General features: G+C 42.6%; 1 protein-coding gene across 1 annotated transcript; it reads left to right on the top strand.

Annotated features, from left to right (window-relative positions):
• Positions 1-72: 72 nt before the first annotated feature.
• top2b (DNA topoisomerase II beta) lies at positions 73-19,578 on the top strand. The gene is made up of 36 exons (XM_063899445.1): positions 73-554; positions 2,083-2,244; positions 2,983-3,073; positions 3,343-3,406; positions 3,946-4,091; positions 4,176-4,273; positions 5,185-5,397; positions 5,632-5,805; positions 6,124-6,225; positions 6,312-6,449; positions 7,109-7,247; positions 7,669-7,826; positions 8,980-9,105; positions 9,190-9,300; positions 9,550-9,655; positions 9,743-9,852; positions 10,023-10,115; positions 10,211-10,325; positions 10,572-10,693; positions 10,888-11,036; positions 11,547-11,778; positions 12,416-12,550; positions 13,081-13,281; positions 14,195-14,390; positions 14,472-14,563; positions 14,907-15,065; positions 15,281-15,364; positions 15,944-16,138; positions 16,223-16,352; positions 16,692-16,850; positions 17,119-17,320; positions 17,546-17,622; positions 17,951-18,049; positions 18,187-18,330; positions 18,419-18,513; positions 19,109-19,578. Exons 1-36 carry the CDS (start codon positions 531-533, stop codon positions 19,265-19,267), a joined length of 4,800 nt encoding a protein of 1,599 aa, XP_063755515.1. The 5' UTR covers positions 73-530; the 3' UTR covers positions 19,268-19,578.
• The last annotated feature ends 87 nt before the right edge of the window (positions 19,579-19,665 follow it).

The raw sequence follows: 19,665 nt of genomic DNA, 5'->3' as shown, positions 1-19,665 counted from the left end.
GTTTCCTATTGGTCGAAATACCGGCGCTTTTGAAAAAGCAGCCTCTTGATTGGTCGATGTGTGACGATTCGCCGTTTATGCTGCAGATGGCCGATAGCTTCTGCTAGCTTTTATTCTCTGCTTTTTTTAAACTTCTAAATGAAATGTATTTAAGTCTCGCCTTTTGACAGCGTTTCTGTTAAACTAGTGTTTTATTCTCTTGATTTCCCTCATGTTATTGTGAGCGTGTTGTGTGTGTTTTGTACAGTATTTATTTGACAGCAGCTAGCCCGGTTAGCATCTTTGTTGTGAGTTTAGGCCTCGCTATTTCACCGTCTGTCGATTTTAACAATAGCCGGAAAACACCCCCCTTTATTCGGCTTGTTTTCATCACATTTCAAGGGATTATCTCTCACACAAACATGGAGGATAAACAGCTCTGGATGCCTTTCAGCAACTGAGGTGGTTTGTTATGCTGGAGGATATTTAATTTCACCTGGAATTGAAGATATTTTGAGAAGAGGATCATATTTTAGGACCACAAAGAAAAGATGTCCAACGGCGCAGGATGGATGGTGAGTTAGTTTGTTTCACTACCAAAACATGCACTCATTTACAGTTTAATTAATCTAAATAATGCTGTTTATTATGCAGAATTGAGATGATAAACACATGCATTAACTTACTGTTGTATTCACGTTAATTGTGCTTTTTATTGTGCATCTGCTTATAGTGATTGTCTTACTTGTATATTATTATAGCTACAGGCTTTTGGACTCATTTCATAACAATACAAACCATATTAGTGTGCTATAATTAATGCATAATAAGCTCAATACTGAAATGTTGCAGCTAGTAAATGAGGGGCACAAAGTTAGATCGTATCATAATTAAAACATGCATTAACTCAGTTTTACCATCTAAATTGTGCATCTTTAACCCATAAACTGCTGTGTTGACCTTAGCTAAGTGCACCAGCTTTAAGGGGTATTTAAATCTCCTTTAAAGTCCTGAGAGTCTCCATACCGAGCTTTTTAGAGAGCACCAGCTGGGGTTTAAAGGTCAGGCTTTCTCTCCAAAATAACACCAAAGAAAGAGCCATAACTTCCTGTCTCTCGGCAGCAGGCTGCGAGGGTCCACACTTTACTTCCTCAAAGTAAAAGACGGAAGAAAACGAAACTAAGAACTTGTTTATTACGGTATGAATACAGTAACTGGACCAAATGTTCTATTATTATCGTGTTGGATGAAGGACTCAGACCTTTATCTCAAGGATAAGTAGTAATAAATCATTTTGTAAAAACAGTTTTAAAGTTCCTCTTCTTCACAGAGCAGCAGAGAACTCTGGCATTGTTCTTTACATTGAAAATACCACAGTGTAGAAAATGATTACTCTGTAATACATTCAACCTTAAGTACAAAAAGGTCTCATTCTGCAAAACAGCCCATTTCATTATAATGAAAGATCTTTTGTTTTATTATAATTATGATGCATTAACGTTTTAATGACCTTAATCCTGCAGCTGGTAAAGTGTAAGCATTTCTTAATATACATCCCTAAATGCTGCTGAGAAGTTTTAGCTAGGGATCAATACAGTAGATTTTAACCTGTAATAAAACACTGTCAGTTAATCACACACACACACACACACACACACACACACACACACACACACACACACACACACACACTTTCTAAAGCCACTTCTTTGTTCCATGAAATATGACGGAAAATAATTCTCGACGGTTTTAAGGGGAAAAAATAGATTCGATCAATTATTATTTATTGTTTTTAACGGACAGATCCGTTATACTGACACTCTCCGTACAGAATAATGCAAAACCCATACTTTGAATCTTGTGTTTGAAAGAAATGTATTCATACGTTTCTTCAAAGTAAGACATTTATCATGAAAAAACGGCTAATTGGCTCCGAAAATCTTAGTCAATTAAGAACAAAACAACCAATTAGTCGACCAAAACGACCTGTAGTTGTTCCTGTTGATTATGAGTCATTAAAACCACAGACCCTGACCCTTCTGTCAGCTCCTGCTGGTTCACCGATAGTTATCTGAATACTAACAATATTATTTGTGCCTACAGGAGGCTGCGAATGGCAGAGGGGATTCTGCAAAGATGGAGGGGGGGGCTAAGAAGTCGAGCTCCAAGCTTTCTGTGGAGCGAGTTTACCAGAAGAAGACGCAGCTGGAGCACATCCTTCTCCGTCCGGACACCTACGTGGGCACCGTGGAGCCCATCACCCAGGTGAGTCCTCCACAACCAGAGAGACCACTACAGGGAGAGCCTGATGGGATCCCTCATCCTCTGCTCCTATCTATCCAGCCCCCCTTTGAAGCCATCACACTGTGAGATAAACTGATAACGCGTCAGAAGTGTCTCTTTAGAGGCTGGCGCTCGTGGGAAACGTAGACTTTTATACGTCCTTGCTTACAGAGGTCAAGATTAGGTGATTTTACAAAATAAAACATGGCTCTAACATGTACTGTAACTCATGCATGCTGCTAGATTAGCTGCACAATTCATCTAAATCAATCAAAACCAGCTAATGGCTGTTCAACTGGCAGAAATGAGGGTTTATAAACTTATAAATTAAAGTTCTATAGCTTGTTAAATAATGACTAATATTGGTCTTGATACAGTCATGTTGGGCTCCTTTCTTAATTAGAGTTAATTTGGAGACCCTTGAACCCTGAACACTTTGTTTTATCTATTTGATCTGCTCACATTCAGAGATGTTTTTGTGTATAATGTCATAGATTTGAGTTACCTAAACAATGCTAAACTAAGAGAACATGCTCAAGTGATTGCTGCACATATTGAAATCAGTTATCAGTTAGCCCATATCAGCCTGAACGTGTTGTTATTATACTACTTGATAAGCTTTCACATGACGATGATAACCTGTGCTAATTTGAATAGCTGTCTCTCTGCCGGGTCGTCTGTTTTCCTCTCTCAACGCCATTTCTCTTTTTCTTATTCCAGCAAATGTGGGTTTTTGATGAAGAAATAGGAATGAACCAGAGGGAGATCACCTACGTCCCGGGCCTGTACAAAATCTTTGATGAAATCCTCGGTGAGTGGATCCTCTCCCTCCTCCTCCTCCTCCTCCTCCTCCTCCTCTTCTTCCTCCTCCCTCTGAGATATTGAAGGGTTATTATTATGTGTTATCAGCACACGGGTCCGCCTGTGTGTGGAGACGTGTTCTCCTCTCTGTAGTGTGTTCTATAGTTTTCAGTGCATGTAAATGGTCTGCAGGGGCTAAAATCCCTGTGTTTCTCTCCCTTTGTCTGACGTCACCTCCATGATCTGTGGTTCATTTTTATTTGTTGTTTTTGTTGACAGTCAATGCAGCAGACAACAAACAGAGGGACAAGAACATGACGAACATTAAAATCACCATCGACCCGTGAGTATACATTTCACAATATAGGATATTCATACTCTGTCCCGCACACACTCCACACAGAATTTAGAGTCAATACGTCTTTATCTCCTGCCCTATTCCCTGCTTTTTTGTTGAAAAGTTTATGTAAATATCTGAAGTTAAAGTTTAAATATAATTCATGAATTCATAAGTCAAAGTAACAACGTGGAATAAAAGGGTAAATAATAATGATAATGATCATTTGAAGTAAAATGTCCAATAAAAGATCAAATAAAATGGAGAAAAATAATCATTTTATATTAAAATGTTCTTTAATCAAACCCCCCCAACAAATATTTAAAATGTACTGCACAAACTAAGGCTAATCCATGCTTTTTTTACAATATTGAAATGCCTTCAATATCATAACAATATTTATGTATTAGATTTAGATAGAATGAATTGATCTCAGGTACACGATCATTTTCCCTTTTACGTTGTGCTGCATTTGTGCTACGCTACTAACCCTTTGCATTAAACAAGACTTTCCCCTTCATCTCTCTTCCTCACTCCTCCCCCAGTGAGTCCAACACCATCTCTGTGTGGAACAACGGTAAAGGGATCCCGGTGGTGGAGCACAAAGACGAGAAGATGTACGTTCCCGCGCTGATCTTCGGACAGCTGCTCACCTCCAGTAACTACGACGACGACGAGAAGAAGGTCACAGGTGAGAGGAGACGCCCCTTCACCTGTGTGTATTGAGGTGTGTTCAGGAAGGGGGATAATAACAAGACGGGGTGTTTGTTCCCAGGTGGAAGGAACGGCTACGGAGCTAAACTCTGCAACATATTCAGCACCAAGTTCACGGTGGAGACGGCCTGCAAGGAGTACCGACACAGCTTCAAACAGGTCAGCGGGATCATCCCTCTCCATACCCGGGATAAACAAAGTGTATATAGATCAGGCTTTTATAGATTAGGATCAACGTTTGTTAATCCCAGAGGGGAGCTTTAGTCTTTGATTTAGAAACACCAGCAAACATTCAAGGAATTTAAATTAGAGTGTTTTGTTTTTTTGAAGATATGTTTTAGGGGCGTTTTGCCTTTAATCAGATAGGACAGTGGAGAGTGGCAGGAAAGTGGGAGAGAGAGTCGGGGTGGGATCTGGAAAGGACCACGGGTCGGGAGTCGAAACCGGGTCGCCGGAGTACGGTGCAGGTGCCCCAGCCAGGTTGCGCCACGGCCGGGGCCTAATTAGAGTTTTTTAAAGCGCTTAAAAAAGCTTTAAACTGTAACTACTGCTTTGATAGTTAAACACTCGCTGTACAGTTTGCATTTGAGAAGAAGAAATAACGTCTAATTGCTGAGCTGGCTTTTGTCTAACTGAACTTTATACGCCTAGTAGGAGTACACTTCTTGACAGAACAGATTTTTAAATTGTACTGTAAATGCTTTATATAGATATTTAATTTCCACAGCTCTAACTCTAGCTCTTTAATGTGGTTTTTACCACACCAGCAGCTGCTGTGGTGAAGATAAAGCCCAATTTGTGATGTTTAAAGTAAATCTAATCTACTTAAACCTTTGAATGACGTCATCACTGTGTTATAGGGCTTTGACATGTGGTCTTATCTGAGGTAAGGACAAGTAAATTATCACCTATGGGTACAATTAAAGTCACCGGGTGTTTAAACCAAGGATATTTGGGAAAGACACTGAAGAGGATCATGCACCCCCCGAGTAAATGATGATTTAAAGTATATGGTTTTCCGGCTGTAGCGTCTATGTGTGTTACCGTGTTGTCTTGTTTACCCTCGTCAGACGTGGCAGAACAACATGTCTAAAACCTCCGAGCCTAAGATCAAGTTCTTTGACGGAGACGACTTCACCTGCGTGACGTTCCAGCCCGACCTGTCCAAGTTCCAGATGGAGAAGCTGGACAAAGACATCGTGGCACTGCTGACCCGCAGGGCGTACGACATCGCCGGGTCCTGCCGGGGCGTCAAGGTCACGCTGAACGGGAAGAAACTCCCTGTAAGCTGCACTCATCGACTCAGACTTTGCACGGACTGTTCTGCACATCATCTCTTTCTGATCAACACACGGATGCATTATTTACTTTTATTGTAAATTTAAAAAAGGATCGATTGTTTTTTTGTGTCAGTTTTTGCAGCTGTGGTCCGGGCCTTACAGTAGTTCAGATGCATAACTTACAGGTTAATTTTACCCATTAACCCGGAATGGTTTGTGTGTTACCTGCTGCTGCAGATCACTGGTTTCCGCAGCTACGTGGATCTGTATGTGAAGGACAAACTGGACGAGACGGGCGTGGCTCTGAAGGTGGTGAACGAGACGGTGAACGACCGCTGGGAGGTCTGCCTCACGCTCAGCGAGAAGGGCTTCCAACAGATCGGCTTCGTCAACAGCATCGCCACCACCAAGGTACTGGGAATACACACTCAAAGATACTGGGGGGGGGGGTGTTAGAATAGATAAATCATAAGAAATCAATGTGTAGTGTGTGATATTGTTTTAAAATAAATTAAATAATGTCATTTTTTTTTACAAACTATTCAATGAAATAAAATGGAGCATCCAAGACGACGTTCATTGCAAGCCTAAGCTAACATCTAAAGCCTACTGCTGTATGTTGAATCTGTGTTTATGAAACTCTTTTGTAAATGTCATTATTCAAAAAATGCTTTGCCTGTTATTACGGTCGTGCCAATAAAGCTATTAACATTTGAATGTATGTTCCAGGGCGGCAGACACGTCGACTACGTGGTAGATCAGATCGTGTCCAAACTGATCGAAGTGGTGAAGAAGAAGAACAAGGCGGGAGTGACGGTGAAGCCTTTCCAGGTGCGGTTAAAGAACGCTTCACTATCTAAAGGTAGCTGTAGTGTTTTTATTTGTATTGATTCACCTTTTGTTTATTTGGGCCTCAGGTGAAGAACCACATCTGGGTGTTTGTGAACGCGCTGATCGAGAACCCGACCTTCGACTCGCAGACGAAGGAGAACATGACGCTGCAGACCAAGAGCTTCGGGTCCAAGTGCGTCATGTCGGAGAAGTTCGTCAAGGCTGTAAGGACACGTCCACCTCTAACCTCGCACACGACAAACAGAAAACAAGATTTAATTCAAGTCTGAGGTTAACATGTGTTAGCACACACATGATGCAAGCATGATTCCAACAAGGTAACAAAGAACAACGCTGGTGACGACAAATAATCAAGACAATAGAAAAGTAAACAAACAAATACAAAGGAGGGGATATTGTTCATTAAAGCTCCTTTAAAAAGTAGACTTTCAGCTGCAGCTTCAACATGTTTACTTCATTTATAACTCTCTAATGTTTCCTGGTCATTGGCAGCATAGTGGATCAAATAGTAACTTTATTCGAAGCTGCACGTTCCTGCTGCTCTCAGTCTGTATCCTCGTGCTGCTGCACAATTAATAAGTGTAAGATTCAACAACAGCAGGTAGAACAAGATGTTTGAAAGGCTAAATAACATTTTGAATAAAGCATTGTGGAGCTGCAGAGATGAGTCTTCACACGTAATTTAAAAATCCTCCTTTGTTTCATAAAACCTCTGAAAATCTCACTTTTAATCAGTGATGATGCCGAAGGATCATCCCCACTGATCATTATTCATTTCTTTAACCGTGCAGCCTTTGTAAATGTAATTACTGTCTGTGATCAGTCGTGGTAAGGATCTTCTTTGTGTCTTTGTCCCCTGCAGGCGACGAACTGTGGCATCGTGGAGAGCATCCTGAACTGGGTGAAGTTCAAAGCTCAGACGCAGCTGAACAAGAAGTGCTCGTCTGTGAAGTACAGCAAGATCAAAGGCATCCCCAAGCTGGACGACGCCAACGACGCCGGTGAGTCAGCTGAGGGATCCTTTCAGATTCAGACTACTCTTAGATGTAATACTGTGTGGAAGAATGTGCACAGGTTTCTGCACAGCTGTGGTGGTTTCCTGGTTTTCCTCCACGAAATCCTTAGTTTGCAAATACCTGGATCCTCTTCTGAATGCATGTCCTGGGTATATAACTTTAAAGCATTTCTTTATCTAGATCATTTGTCCTTGAAATTAGGGATGACTTGATAGATAAAAAGTCACAAATCCTCAGAGATCTCATTCCTAAAAGTATGTTTCTAAGTTATATTTTAAAGAAGCTCTTCTAGCTGATCTCCCCCTGATGGTTGTTCCAGAGAGTGTGGACCCTAACAGAACAGAAGCCCAGCTATCGTTCATCTGTCACTGCATTATTAATCCTCTCCTCCTCTTCCTTGTGTTAGGTGGGAAGCACTCGGCTGAATGCACCCTCATCCTGACGGAGGGAGACTCCGCCAAGTCTCTGGCCGTCTCCGGACTCGGAGTCATCGGACGAGATCGATACGGAGTCTTCCCGCTGAGAGGAAAGATCCTGAACGTGAGGGAGGCCACGCACAAACAGGTACGACACCGTCAGTAATATGTGGGGGGGTTACAAGGAAATCCAAAGTGCTTAAAAAATACTTAAAAGCCTTGTGGCTAAGTCCAACAAACACATTTGAATACCTCAGAAATAAATAAGAAGTGTGCAGGATATGAATATTAATCTGAGTTATTAATCGCAGCGGGAAAAAGAAAGTCTTGCATCTAAACTGGCTGAAGATACTGATTGGCTGAGGTGAAAGCACTAAATCTCTTCTGGGTCTTTTTTGCTGTTTTAACGTCTTTTTAATTAACATCTCTTTAAACTCTCATATACTGCTTTGAACTCATGTGCAGTCTGGAGGCATCTGCAAGCTGTTTGTATGAGCCAAATACACGACAGAAACCTGCGTAAACCAGAGGAGTTTAGCAGAAATCCACTGGTTTAAGGAGTTAATTCAAAATAAATATGAAAATATATCTTAACGGTAAATGTTCTGTACACTTTATCGGGTCTTTCCGACCCCTCAAAGTGCTTTTCATCTCAGAGGAAGTTGCTTAATTTTAAATGTAGTAAATAAAAGATCAAATATTTTTAGAAAAAAATGCAATAAAATGATGAATAGAAATATTTAAATAAAAAACAAAGATGTATAATGTAATATGAACAAAACATAATACACCGAGTAAAAATATTCAATAAAAAGTCAAAAATATTTAGAGGAAATTTATATTCAGAAAAAAATGGAATAAAAATATTAATAAATTATTTAGAAAATAAAACGAGAATAATAATGAGGACAGAACATGAAACATTAATTAAATGTTCTGTAACTATATATCTCACACCTCATTCATGCAGAGCAGACACACACTCACACTCACACACACACACTCACACACTCACACACTCACCATCAGGAGCACCTCATTCATGCAGAGCAGACACACACACACACACTCTCACACACTCACACACACACACACACACACACACACACACACTCACCATCAGGAGCACCTCATTTATGCAGAGCAGAACCATTTGCTCTAGGGAAGCTAACAGACACAGACACAGACAGACAGACACAGACAGAAAGACACACACACACACACACACACACACACACACACACACCCATACACCATCAGGAAGACCTCATTATGTGACACTACCTCTTTCCCTCCCACAGATCATGGAGAATGCTGAGATCAACAACATCATCAAGATCGTGGGCCTCCAGTACAAGAAGAGCTACGAAGACCCCGAGTCTCTGAGGAGTTTACGCTACGGCCGCATCATGATCATGACGGATCAGGTGACCCCCCCCCCCCCTCCTATAGACACACACAACTTTGGTTTCATTTAATAAGCCGTAGATTTAACTTGCGTGTTGTTCCAGGATCAAGATGGCTCCCACATCAAAGGCCTGCTCATCAACTTCTTCCACCACAACTGGCCGTCCCTGCTCAAACACACCTTCCTGGAGGAGTTCATCACCCCCATCGTCAAGGTGAGAGACCCCCCCCCACAGTGCACCTGAGCCCCTCCAGGAAACAACAGAGGCTGTGTGATCGAGATATCAAGAGCCAACAACACACACACACACACACACACACACACACACACACACACACACACACACACACAATAAAATGACATAATTGCCTCTAAAAACTAGGATTTAAGGGCAAACAATGTTCTCATGAAATTTTGTTTATATTTACACGTTTATGTATTGTTGTTGTATTTGTGTCTGCAGGTACACAAGAACAAGCAGGAGTTTGCCTTCTACAGTATCCCTGAGTTCGACGAGTGGAAGAAGAACACAGAGAACTTTAAAACCTGGCACATAAAGTACTACAAAGGTTTGAACCTCCAGTACTTAAAGATATTATATTAGTCCCCTCCTTTTGTTATGAATATACATATATATGTTAAAACCTCTGTTCCAGGTTTGGGTACAAGTACAAGCAAGGAGGCGAAGGAGTATTTTGCCGACATGGAGAAACACCGCATCACGTTCAGATACAGCGGAGCGGAGGACGACGCCGCCATCACTCTGGTGGGTTCAAAGCTCACCGTACATCCTGTTTTAAAGGACAACATTATCCTCTGGTTTTGGCCAAAGGTCCCCAAAATGTATATTTGTCAAACAATTAAGGGTTATTTAATAAGTATGTTCAAGCTACCTCAGAGTTTATATTAGTTGGTTAAATGCGTGTGTTCCTGCAGGCGTTCAGTAAGAAGAAGACGGACGACCGGAAGGAATGGCTGACCAACTTCATGGAGGACCGGCGCCAGAGGAGGATGCACGGCCTGCCGGAGGTCTGTGGTCGTGACGCTTCCAGAAGCTTTGTTCCTATGCTAAGACTAACCTCAAAAAGAGTGTCTAAAGTGTGTGTGTGTGTGTGTGTTCTCAGCAATACCTGTACGGGACTCAGGCGCGCCACCTCTCCTACAACGACTTCATCAACAAAGAGCTGATCCTCTTCTCCAACTCCGACAACGAGCGGTCCATCCCGTCGCTGGTGGACGGTTCGTACATTTCACGTGGCTTTGGAGTCGACATTATATTCATTCACCCTGCATCGCTTTCCAAAACTGCTCTCATGTCGTTACTAAATAACTTCCACATTATTTATTTTGTGTGTGTGTTGTGTGTTGTGTGTGTGTGTGTGTGTGTGTGTGTGTGTGTGTGTGTGTGTGTGTGTGTGTGTGTGTGTGTGTGTGTGTGTGTGTGTGTGTGTGTGTGTGTGTGTGTGTGTGTGTGTGTGTGTGCAGGTTTGAAGCCGGGCCAGAGGAAGGTGCTGTTTACCTGCATGAAGAGGAACGATAAGAGGGAGGTGAAAGTGGCTCAGCTGGCCGGATCCGTGGCTGAGATGTCTGCCTACCATCACGGAGAGGTACAGTCCCCTCTGTCTAACACACACACACACACACACACACACACACACACACACACACACACACACAGAGGCTTCCTCACAGGGAGGGAGGTGGCAGCTACTGTTCCGGGAATCAAACCTTTACCACCTTATGTTTTGTTGATGTAACACTCTTACTTTTATTCTCTTCTACTGACCCCCCCCCCCTGCAGCAAGCTCTGATGATGACCATCGTGAACTTGGCACAGAACTTTGTCGGGAGCAACAACGTGAACATCCTGCAGCCGCTCGGTCAGTTCGGTACGCGCATCAACGGGGGGAAGGACGCTGCTAGCCCCCGTTACATCTTCACCATGCTCAGGTAAAGAGATGCAGCACATGGGTTCTTCAGTTCAGTGGATCTCAATTAGGGGTATGTGGACCCCTAGGGGTGCGTTGGAGTACTGCAGATGGCACGAGAGTTTTTAAACATGCAATTATTTTTTCCCGTTTAAATTTTTTGATTATTTCTTCAAAATTCTCTTTTCTTTCTAAAAGTCGATTTTTAAAAAATCAGATATTTTCCGAAACAAACTGATAATTTTGAAGCAATAGTTGGAAAATCCAAAAGTGGAAATTTTGAAAAGTAAAAACTAAAATTAGGAAATAGTTGGACATTTTCGAAAAAAGTCTGAAATTTGACAAAAAAATTAAAAGGGAAAAACATTGTGAGGAAAAAGAAACAGACCTGGAAAAAAGTGTAATCGCTGCAGTCCCCTCCCTGTCACAGAGAATGATCCTCAGTGAGGCTCGAGCCCATGTTTCTCACTAAATTGTAAGACAAAAGGATAAATACAGTTTCATCCCCCTCCCCCCTCCCCGTTCCCCTCAGTCCTCTTGCCAAGCTGCTATTCCCGTCTGGAGACGCCAACCTGCTGAAGTTCCTTTACGACGACAACCAGAAGGTGGAGCCTGAGTGGTACATCCCCATCATCCCCATGGTGCTGGTGAACGGAGCCGAGGGCATCGGGACCGGCTGGGCCTGCAAACTCCCCAACTACGACCCCCGGGAAATCGTCAACAACATCCACCGCATGCTCAAACACCAGGACCCCCTGCCGATGGTGAGCAGGGGATCAGTGCATGCACGTGGGGCTGCAGGATGCTATTGGTTTATCTGGTGGTTATTCTTCACTAAACCAGCAAAAAAACGACCGATCAGCTTAATAACTGACGCCTCACTGAGGTGGATTTGTCATTATTATCTAGATCTTGAAAACCTCTAAATCAACACTAGATTTCTGCATGTCAGTTAATGGCATGCCTTTAGGATCCAGCGAAAAAGGGTGGATTTAGGAGGCAGTGTAAGAGACAGAAACACACGACAAAGGTTCACAATAAAACAGATCCCACAAGAAAGCACTGGAGGTTCTGATTCTGAATGGATGGACCTCAGATTGCAGGTAAAAGTGTCCAGAAATTGATGCAACACGTCTGTTTTCTGAAAGGTGATATTTCCTCATGTGATACGCAAAATTCAGAAAGAAAATATGAGCAAGGATTATGAAGCTCTAGAAGTAAAAACACTTTTCAATTGCCTCACGTGTTTCAAATGAGTTTTTCCTCATTGTCTTCTGAATCTGAGATGTGACGCCCTCACACAGTTTGAGACTCACTGAGTCCGAACCGTTTACTTCCTCAAAGGAGAGAGTGTCTGAATCTACTTTTCATGGTTTCCGTGTTACTTTTGTCCCCTCACAGCTTCCCAGGTACAAGAACTTCAAGGGAGTGATCCATGAGCTTGGTCAGAACCAGTACCTGGTGAGTGGAGAGGTGTCGGTGCTGGACAGAACCACCATCGAGATCACAGAGCTTCCTGTCCGGACCTGGACTCAGGTACACCTCACCTTCTCTCCTCCACCATATACTTCTATTGTTGTTGTTATTGTTGTTATTGTTGTTATTATTATACTGTGGATTTTAATTGAAGTTTAAAAGACATTTGGCTCTTTTTTTTCATTAATTTTAATGCATTTAATTTGCTCTAAAGGTGAATTTCAAATGAACTCCAGGCCAGGCTCCATACAGCTGTTTCCGCTGCATGTTGGCCAATAAATCCTAAAAAAAGAGATGAATACTAAATAAATAGAGATAGAAATTTGATATATTGTGCTACATTCCTGCTAATGTACGATGAGATGTACTTTAGTGTTTCATCAGTTGGTAAACATTACACATACACACATCAACTGCAGACTGATGCATCTTTACAGAGCTTATATTGACGACCCTGATTATGACGTTTTAGTGCCTTTCCCCTTTCCTGTCTGTCCTCATGTACAGGATACTGAGGGGTCTCTTTCTTTGTCTCAGTGTCTTTTTATAAAATACTAATAATCTGCGTCGTGATCCCCCCCCCCCCCCAGGCGTATAAGGAGTCGGTGCTGGAGCCCATGCTGCAGGGAACGGACAAAACTCCGGCTCTCATCAACGACTATAAGGAATACCACACGGACTCCACGGTGAAGTTCGTGGTCCGGATGTCGGAGGAGAAGCTGGCTCAGGCCGAGTCCGTCGGGCTGCACAAAGTCTTCAAGCTGCAGTCCACGCTCACCTGCAACTCCATGGTAAACTGAGATTATGCTGCAGATTGAACCTGACAGGGAACGATTTATAAGCATGCGTTTGGATGTTCTTTATGTTGCCTATGGTTCATCACGATCTGACTCTCAGCGAAGCATTTCTCTCTCTGAGCAACACAGAGTTTTAAAACACCTTTAGTTCTGGTGTACAGGAATCAGATACATTGAAACTCTGATGAACAGTTTCTGAATAAGACCAAAAGGACAGCACGTGTTACCCCCATTATTAAATGCTAACTGTTTAGCCGTCTGTTTGTACTTTATTTATTTAACACCATTTTAAAGTCATGTTTTTTATTATATTTGATTTATTTCAGTTTTTTTTATTTCCATCTTTTATTGATTTTCTTAACATTCTTTATGAATTTCTTTATTATATTTTAAACATTTAGCTCTTTTTTTCAATCATTTAAATGCATTTAATTTGCTCTAAAAGGTGATTTTTAAAATGAAATCCTGGCCCAAAAAAGCTGCTTCAATATCTGGTCTGCACGTCTTCCTCCACAGACTGAAATCCCACCTGTTTCCAATACATCTTGGCCAATAAACCCTAAAAAAAAAGATGTATTTATAATGGTATTGCTGATTTGAAGCTAATGCACTTGCAGGATTCAGCCTGCAGGAGGAACTGATCCTTAAAACCCTGGAAAGTTTGAGCCTTTTGTGGTTAAACATCAATAAAGAGAGTTGTCCTAGCACTTGTACTCTGTGCAATGACAATAAAGTTGAATCTTAATCTTAATCTTAATCATAAATAGACATTCTGTGCAAGAATAGATCTGAGATCTGTTTGATGTTTTCTGTACTTCACACGTTCAAGCCTCTCTTTCTCTCTGGATAAAGGCAGCAGCTAAATGGAGCATCTGATGGATATTAAACCCCCCCCCCCCTCCCTCAGGTGCTCTTTGACCACATGGGCTGTATGAAGCGGTACGACTCAGTGCAGGACATCCTCCGGGAGTTCTTCGAGCTGCGCCTCCACTACTACAAGCTGAGGAAGGACTGGTTGCTGGGAAGTCTGGGAGCCGAAGCCGCCAAGCTGTCCAACCAGGCACGCTTCGTCCTGGAGAAGATCGAGGGCAAAATCACCATTGGTACGCACGCTGGAAACCCAGATTACTTTACGTGACAGTGACGGGTTTAATGTCCTCTAACACATTTATTTGTCTTGGTAGAAAATAAAAGCAAGCGGGAGCTGATCCGCATGCTGGTGCAGAAAGGGTTCGAGTCGGATCCAGTGGCGGCCTGGGCCAAGGCTCAGGAGAAGGTACTGGTACACTACACATATAAATACATACAGGAAGGTCCATCATGTGACAAAGTCTGTACAGATCAACCAAACATCATACAGTTAGCACACAGACTAATGATCCAGGGCTATACCTAGAAACAAACTGTTCCTGCACCCTTTATCTAAACTCAAGGAAATGAAGTTTCCCATCATGCATCTTGCAAAGATCCTTGAAATTAAGGCCTAAAGTAAGTAGATATTTTGAAGTTGCTCTTGTTTTTTTTAATGGAAAGTCCTTAAATGTCTTGTCTTTTGAAGGTGTAGGAAGCACTACTGCAGCAGGAGACTTAAGCTTTTGATGTCTGTGTTTCTCCGCCAGGCTCAGGAGGAAGAGGACGCTCGGGACGGGAACGAGAGCGACGGCTCGGTGGACTCCGGCTCCACGTCGGGACCCAACTTCAACTACATCCTCAACATGCCCCTGTGGTGCCTGAGCAAAGAGAAGGTGGAGGATCTGCTCAAACAGAGGGACCACAAGGTAATAACCAGCAAGATTTAACCTCAAAGAAAAAGCAAAAGCACGTAGCTGCATGCTTTCTGCCAGCTCTGATGAATGATGCATGTGCCTGAACATCCATCATCCCTAGGGGTCCCACTGTTGCAAATACATTTCTATATCAGGGGTGTTCACCTCATTACCTTCTCTATAATGCAGTCATTTACATGTGTTAATTAAATGTGTCTGATGTCCAGAGGTCAGAGCTGAATGATCTGGATAAGAAATCTCCGGACGATCTGTGGAAGGAGGACCTGGCCGTGTTCATCGAGGAGCTCGATGTAAGTTATTGTTTTAAGACTGAAATATAACTGGAGATCGTTAGTGAATTACAGATTTTACACCTAGATGAATGTACATTTGCAACAAGAGTCACGTCACGCTCTTCTCTAACTGGAAAGCTGTTTTTAGCCGAATTGTTTCCAGTTTTCAGAATCACAATACCTTTACTCGTCCCACAGAGGGGACATTTTCAATTTTCAATTAATGTCCAAAGAATGCTAACCTATTGGAAATATTGCTCATTATTCTCTGGAATATAAACACTCTGGTAAATATGGGTAGTCATTACAAATGTTATTTACTTATTTCTTTGTGTATTTTTCTTTATTTTCTCGCATGAAAACCTTCAAATAAACTAGTAACAAAAGGAGTAAAAAAACATTTTTCAAAGTGAAAGAACATCATCTCTGCTGCACCTAGGAGCTGTAACTTGAAATCCTTTGTCGGCTTAGAGAGTTAAAATGATTGGGAAATATTCAGGAATCAAGACAGTAAATGTTCTGAATGAACCGTGGTTATTACCCCCTCTTGATCCTGGGTTTATTCAGCTCTTTAACTTCCTGTGTGTGTTCCTGCAGAAAGTGGAGCAGCAGGAGCGCGACGACCAGAGTTTAGGGAAGGCTGTGAAGCTGGTGAAGGGGAAGGTGGGCAAACCCAAAGCCAAGAAGCTGAACCTGGAGGAGACGCAGCCCTCTCCGTACGGCCGTCGGGTGGAGCCTCCGACGCAGGCGCTCCGGTCCGACGCCGCCAAGAAGCTGTCCAGGAAGAAGAAGGTAGCGACTGCAGAATTATACTGGAAAATACAAGCATTTAATGAGGAATCCAGAGGTGTTACAGCGTGTGTGTCTTCCTCTCAGACGGACGCAGATTCAGCCGTGAAGATTGAGTTCGATGAGGACGGTTTGGCCGTTGAAGGAGCAGCAGATACGTCCTCTGTGGTCCCGAAACCAAAGACTCCCCGAGTGAAGAAGGAGAAGAAAGAGCCCGGTCAGAACTACTCTCAAAACTCTCTCTGAGATTTAGCAATTTGCATATATGTAGATATGTAAAAGCACTCAATTAAATAAGGAAACTCTTAAAGATCAAGCTTCTTTTTTAAAGCGTAAGTAGAGTTATACAAAGCTATTTAACTAGAGAAAGAAAACCTCAATTATTTGAACTTTGTCTCTTTATTTTGTCTAAATTGCCCGAAAGGCCTTAAAAAAGCATCACTTCTGTGTTGGATCTTACTGAAAAAGTGATGGATCTTAAAGAGGCCCCTCTCTGCTCCTTTCCTGCACCAGAACAAAGACCTTCTTCTCACTGAATCTTGTTTTTGTGTCGCAGCGACTCCCCGAGTGAGGAAAACTCCCGCTCCCAAAGGCACGGCGGGTAAGAAGGTGAAGAAGAGGAACCCGTGGTCTGAAGACGAGTCCAAGTCCGACAGCGAAGTGGAGGAGACTACGCCCTTCATCCCCCGAGAGACCAAGTCCCAGAGGGCCTCGGGTAACCCCCCACCTATATACATTTATAACACCAAACAGATCATTGTCCCATAAACCCCCTTTAATTAAATCAGAAACACAACTCGTGAAGTGGCTCCACGTTTCATCAGAGCCATTATTCTCTGTCTGCTTCAAGCGTGTGATGCAACCCGACTGCAACACATGACACACACACACACACACACACACACACACACACACACACACACACACACACACACACACACACACACTCACACACTCACACTCTTTCCTTGTTCCTCTTGCAGCTGCCAAGCCCAAGTACACGTTCGACTTCTCGGAGGAGGAGGAGGGCGACGAGGAGGAGGAGAACGGCGACGATGACGTGGCGTCTTCTCCGATGAGGTCGTTCAAAGACGACTTCCCGTCCTCCGAGCCCAAGCCTTCAGCCTTCAGCCTCAACGATGAAGACGACGACGAAGACTCCTTCTCCACTCCTAAAAAGACCCCGTAAGATTTAGACTACAGTGCCGTCTGTAACAGCCAACTCCAGGACGTCTTGGGATTTGTTCTGTCAGAAAACCATAAATCTTAGACGTTCAGATCCAACCTTTACTCCATGCCCCCCCCTCTTATCTCCTGTCCTCTGTGTTCTGTCTGGTATCTAAAAACGGGCCAAAAAAGATCTATAAATGTAGGAAATAAAGGCTAACTGTGGTCTCTTCCCCTCTGAAGGTCTACACCGGTCGCAAAGAAGACAGAGACGAGCAGCATCTTCAAATCTGTCTTCTCTGAGAAAAGTAACGACAGCGGTGAGCGTCACACACACACACACACACACACACACACACACACACACACACACGCACTGGACATACTACAACATTTGTTTTACATTTGACATGCTAAACTAATACTTCTATGAAAAAAATGTTTTACAAACTATATCAGGACTTTTCTGAAATGTTTGACCTACTTTGACTTCAAAAGATGAAGATTCATATTTTCAACATACTATGACTTTCTAAAGGAGATTTGACATACCACACACACACACACACACACACACACACACACACACACACACACACACATACACACACTTTCCCAGCTTGCTCATATATTGCCCCTCCTGTTCAGATCGGTCCAATAAGTCGGACAGTGAGGACGACATGGCTCCGGTGTTTTCCTCGTACTCCAGCAGCTCTGCGTTTGATAAAATATCACCAGCAAAGAAAGGTAGGCACTCCCTCCGACCAGCAGAGGGCGCTGTAGGGCAGCAGGACGGAGGGAAGAGGGCCGATTACTTCACTTCTTACTCTAATTTACTACTAATAATAGTAATAACTCCTCCTGTGTGCCTCTGTGATGTGCAGCAGCAGCGAAGAAGCCCTCTGACTCCACCCCCAAACCGAAGAAGACTCCGACACCGAGAGCAAAGAAGGCGGATAAATCCATCTGGGACTCGGACTCCGACACCGGGTCCAAGAAACCAGCAGCAGCCGCCTCCGCTCTTAAAGGTACAGTACACCGTCTGTCTCATTAAAAGAAATAAAGACTACGCATTTGAAGTCCTTGAGGTTAACGTTTTGGTGTCTGTGTGTTCAGGGGGTGCAGGGAGAGGACGGGGGAGGAAGAGGAAGGGCTCTGGATCTGAAGACGAGTACAGCCCCATGAAGAAGGCGACGACACCGGTCGGCAAAGTGAGTTTCCTCCTGTGACTGAAACTGGCAGTGTTTCTGTTTTTCATTTTTACTTTATATTGATTCTCACGTTCTGATATTTGGTCCTTCAAAATAAAATTGTTTGGTATTTAAAAGCTTTTATTTTGAAGCTGCAAATCCTGGATATGCTGGTCATTTGAAAGTTCAAACCTTCAGGACAAAAATCACAGAGGAACTTTGGTTTCAAGGCAGTTGCTTAATTTTGAAATGCAGTAAATAAAGGATCAGCAAAACAAATTTCAAAAACAGAATCTAATATTTTTAGAAAAAAATGCAGAAACAAAAATAAAAATGATGAAATAAAAGATAAGTTAAAATAAACGTTTAATATGAATAATAAGTAAAAATATAAATCTATAAAGATGGTATATTAAGTATAAATGTACAGGAAAATTATATTCAGAAACATAATTAATATAAATATCAATAAAATCCTAAAATGTGCAAAAACATCAAATCTAAAGCTTTATTTATTTAGAAATAATGAGAAACCTGTGCGTTAGCCTCTGACGTGGCACTTTTTATTAAACCGTATATGGAGCGTTTCTATAACGTGTTTCCTTGTGTTGTGCAGAAGACCCCGAAGCCCCAGAAGCCCCCGTCAGACGACGAAGACGAGGACTTCACGAGCGCTCTGTCTGCGAACCGTCCGGGCCGAGCCAAGAAGGAAGTCAGCTACTTCGTGGACTCGGATAATGCAGAAGAAGAAGACGACGACGACATGTTTGATTAAACACACACTCCACACTCCACACTCCCCCCCCCTCAACCTAGTGTCCCCCCCCCCCCCCCCCCCCACCACAGACTTTTGTACATTTCCTCCTCATCTTATTTCCATTAATGGTGACGTTCAATGATTTTTAACGTGTAGTTGTTTTACACTTTTTATTATACATATACAGGTTTCTTTTTTTATTGCTCATTGAAATGTTCTGTACTCGTCCGAAGCGGCATTTAGAAGTTTAGACGGAGGTGCTTTAGCACTCTTTACCTGTTAAAATACTCTGTAACTTTTTGAACATGAAGTAAAAACTATGAAATGTCCGTGACGTGTGCGCCTGGTTATTCACGAGTCAGAATTACACAGAGGAGAACGCTCTGCCACGTTTCCACATGTTGGAGCTATATGTT

This window comes from Eleginops maclovinus, chromosome 13 (genome assembly GCF_036324505.1).
Source record: "Eleginops maclovinus isolate JMC-PN-2008 ecotype Puerto Natales chromosome 13, JC_Emac_rtc_rv5, whole genome shotgun sequence".
In the NCBI taxonomy this organism is placed as follows: domain Eukaryota; kingdom Metazoa; phylum Chordata; class Actinopteri; order Perciformes; family Eleginopidae; genus Eleginops; species Eleginops maclovinus.
Note: the sequence above shows the minus strand (reverse complement) of the source record. Positions and strands in the feature narration are given on the sequence as shown.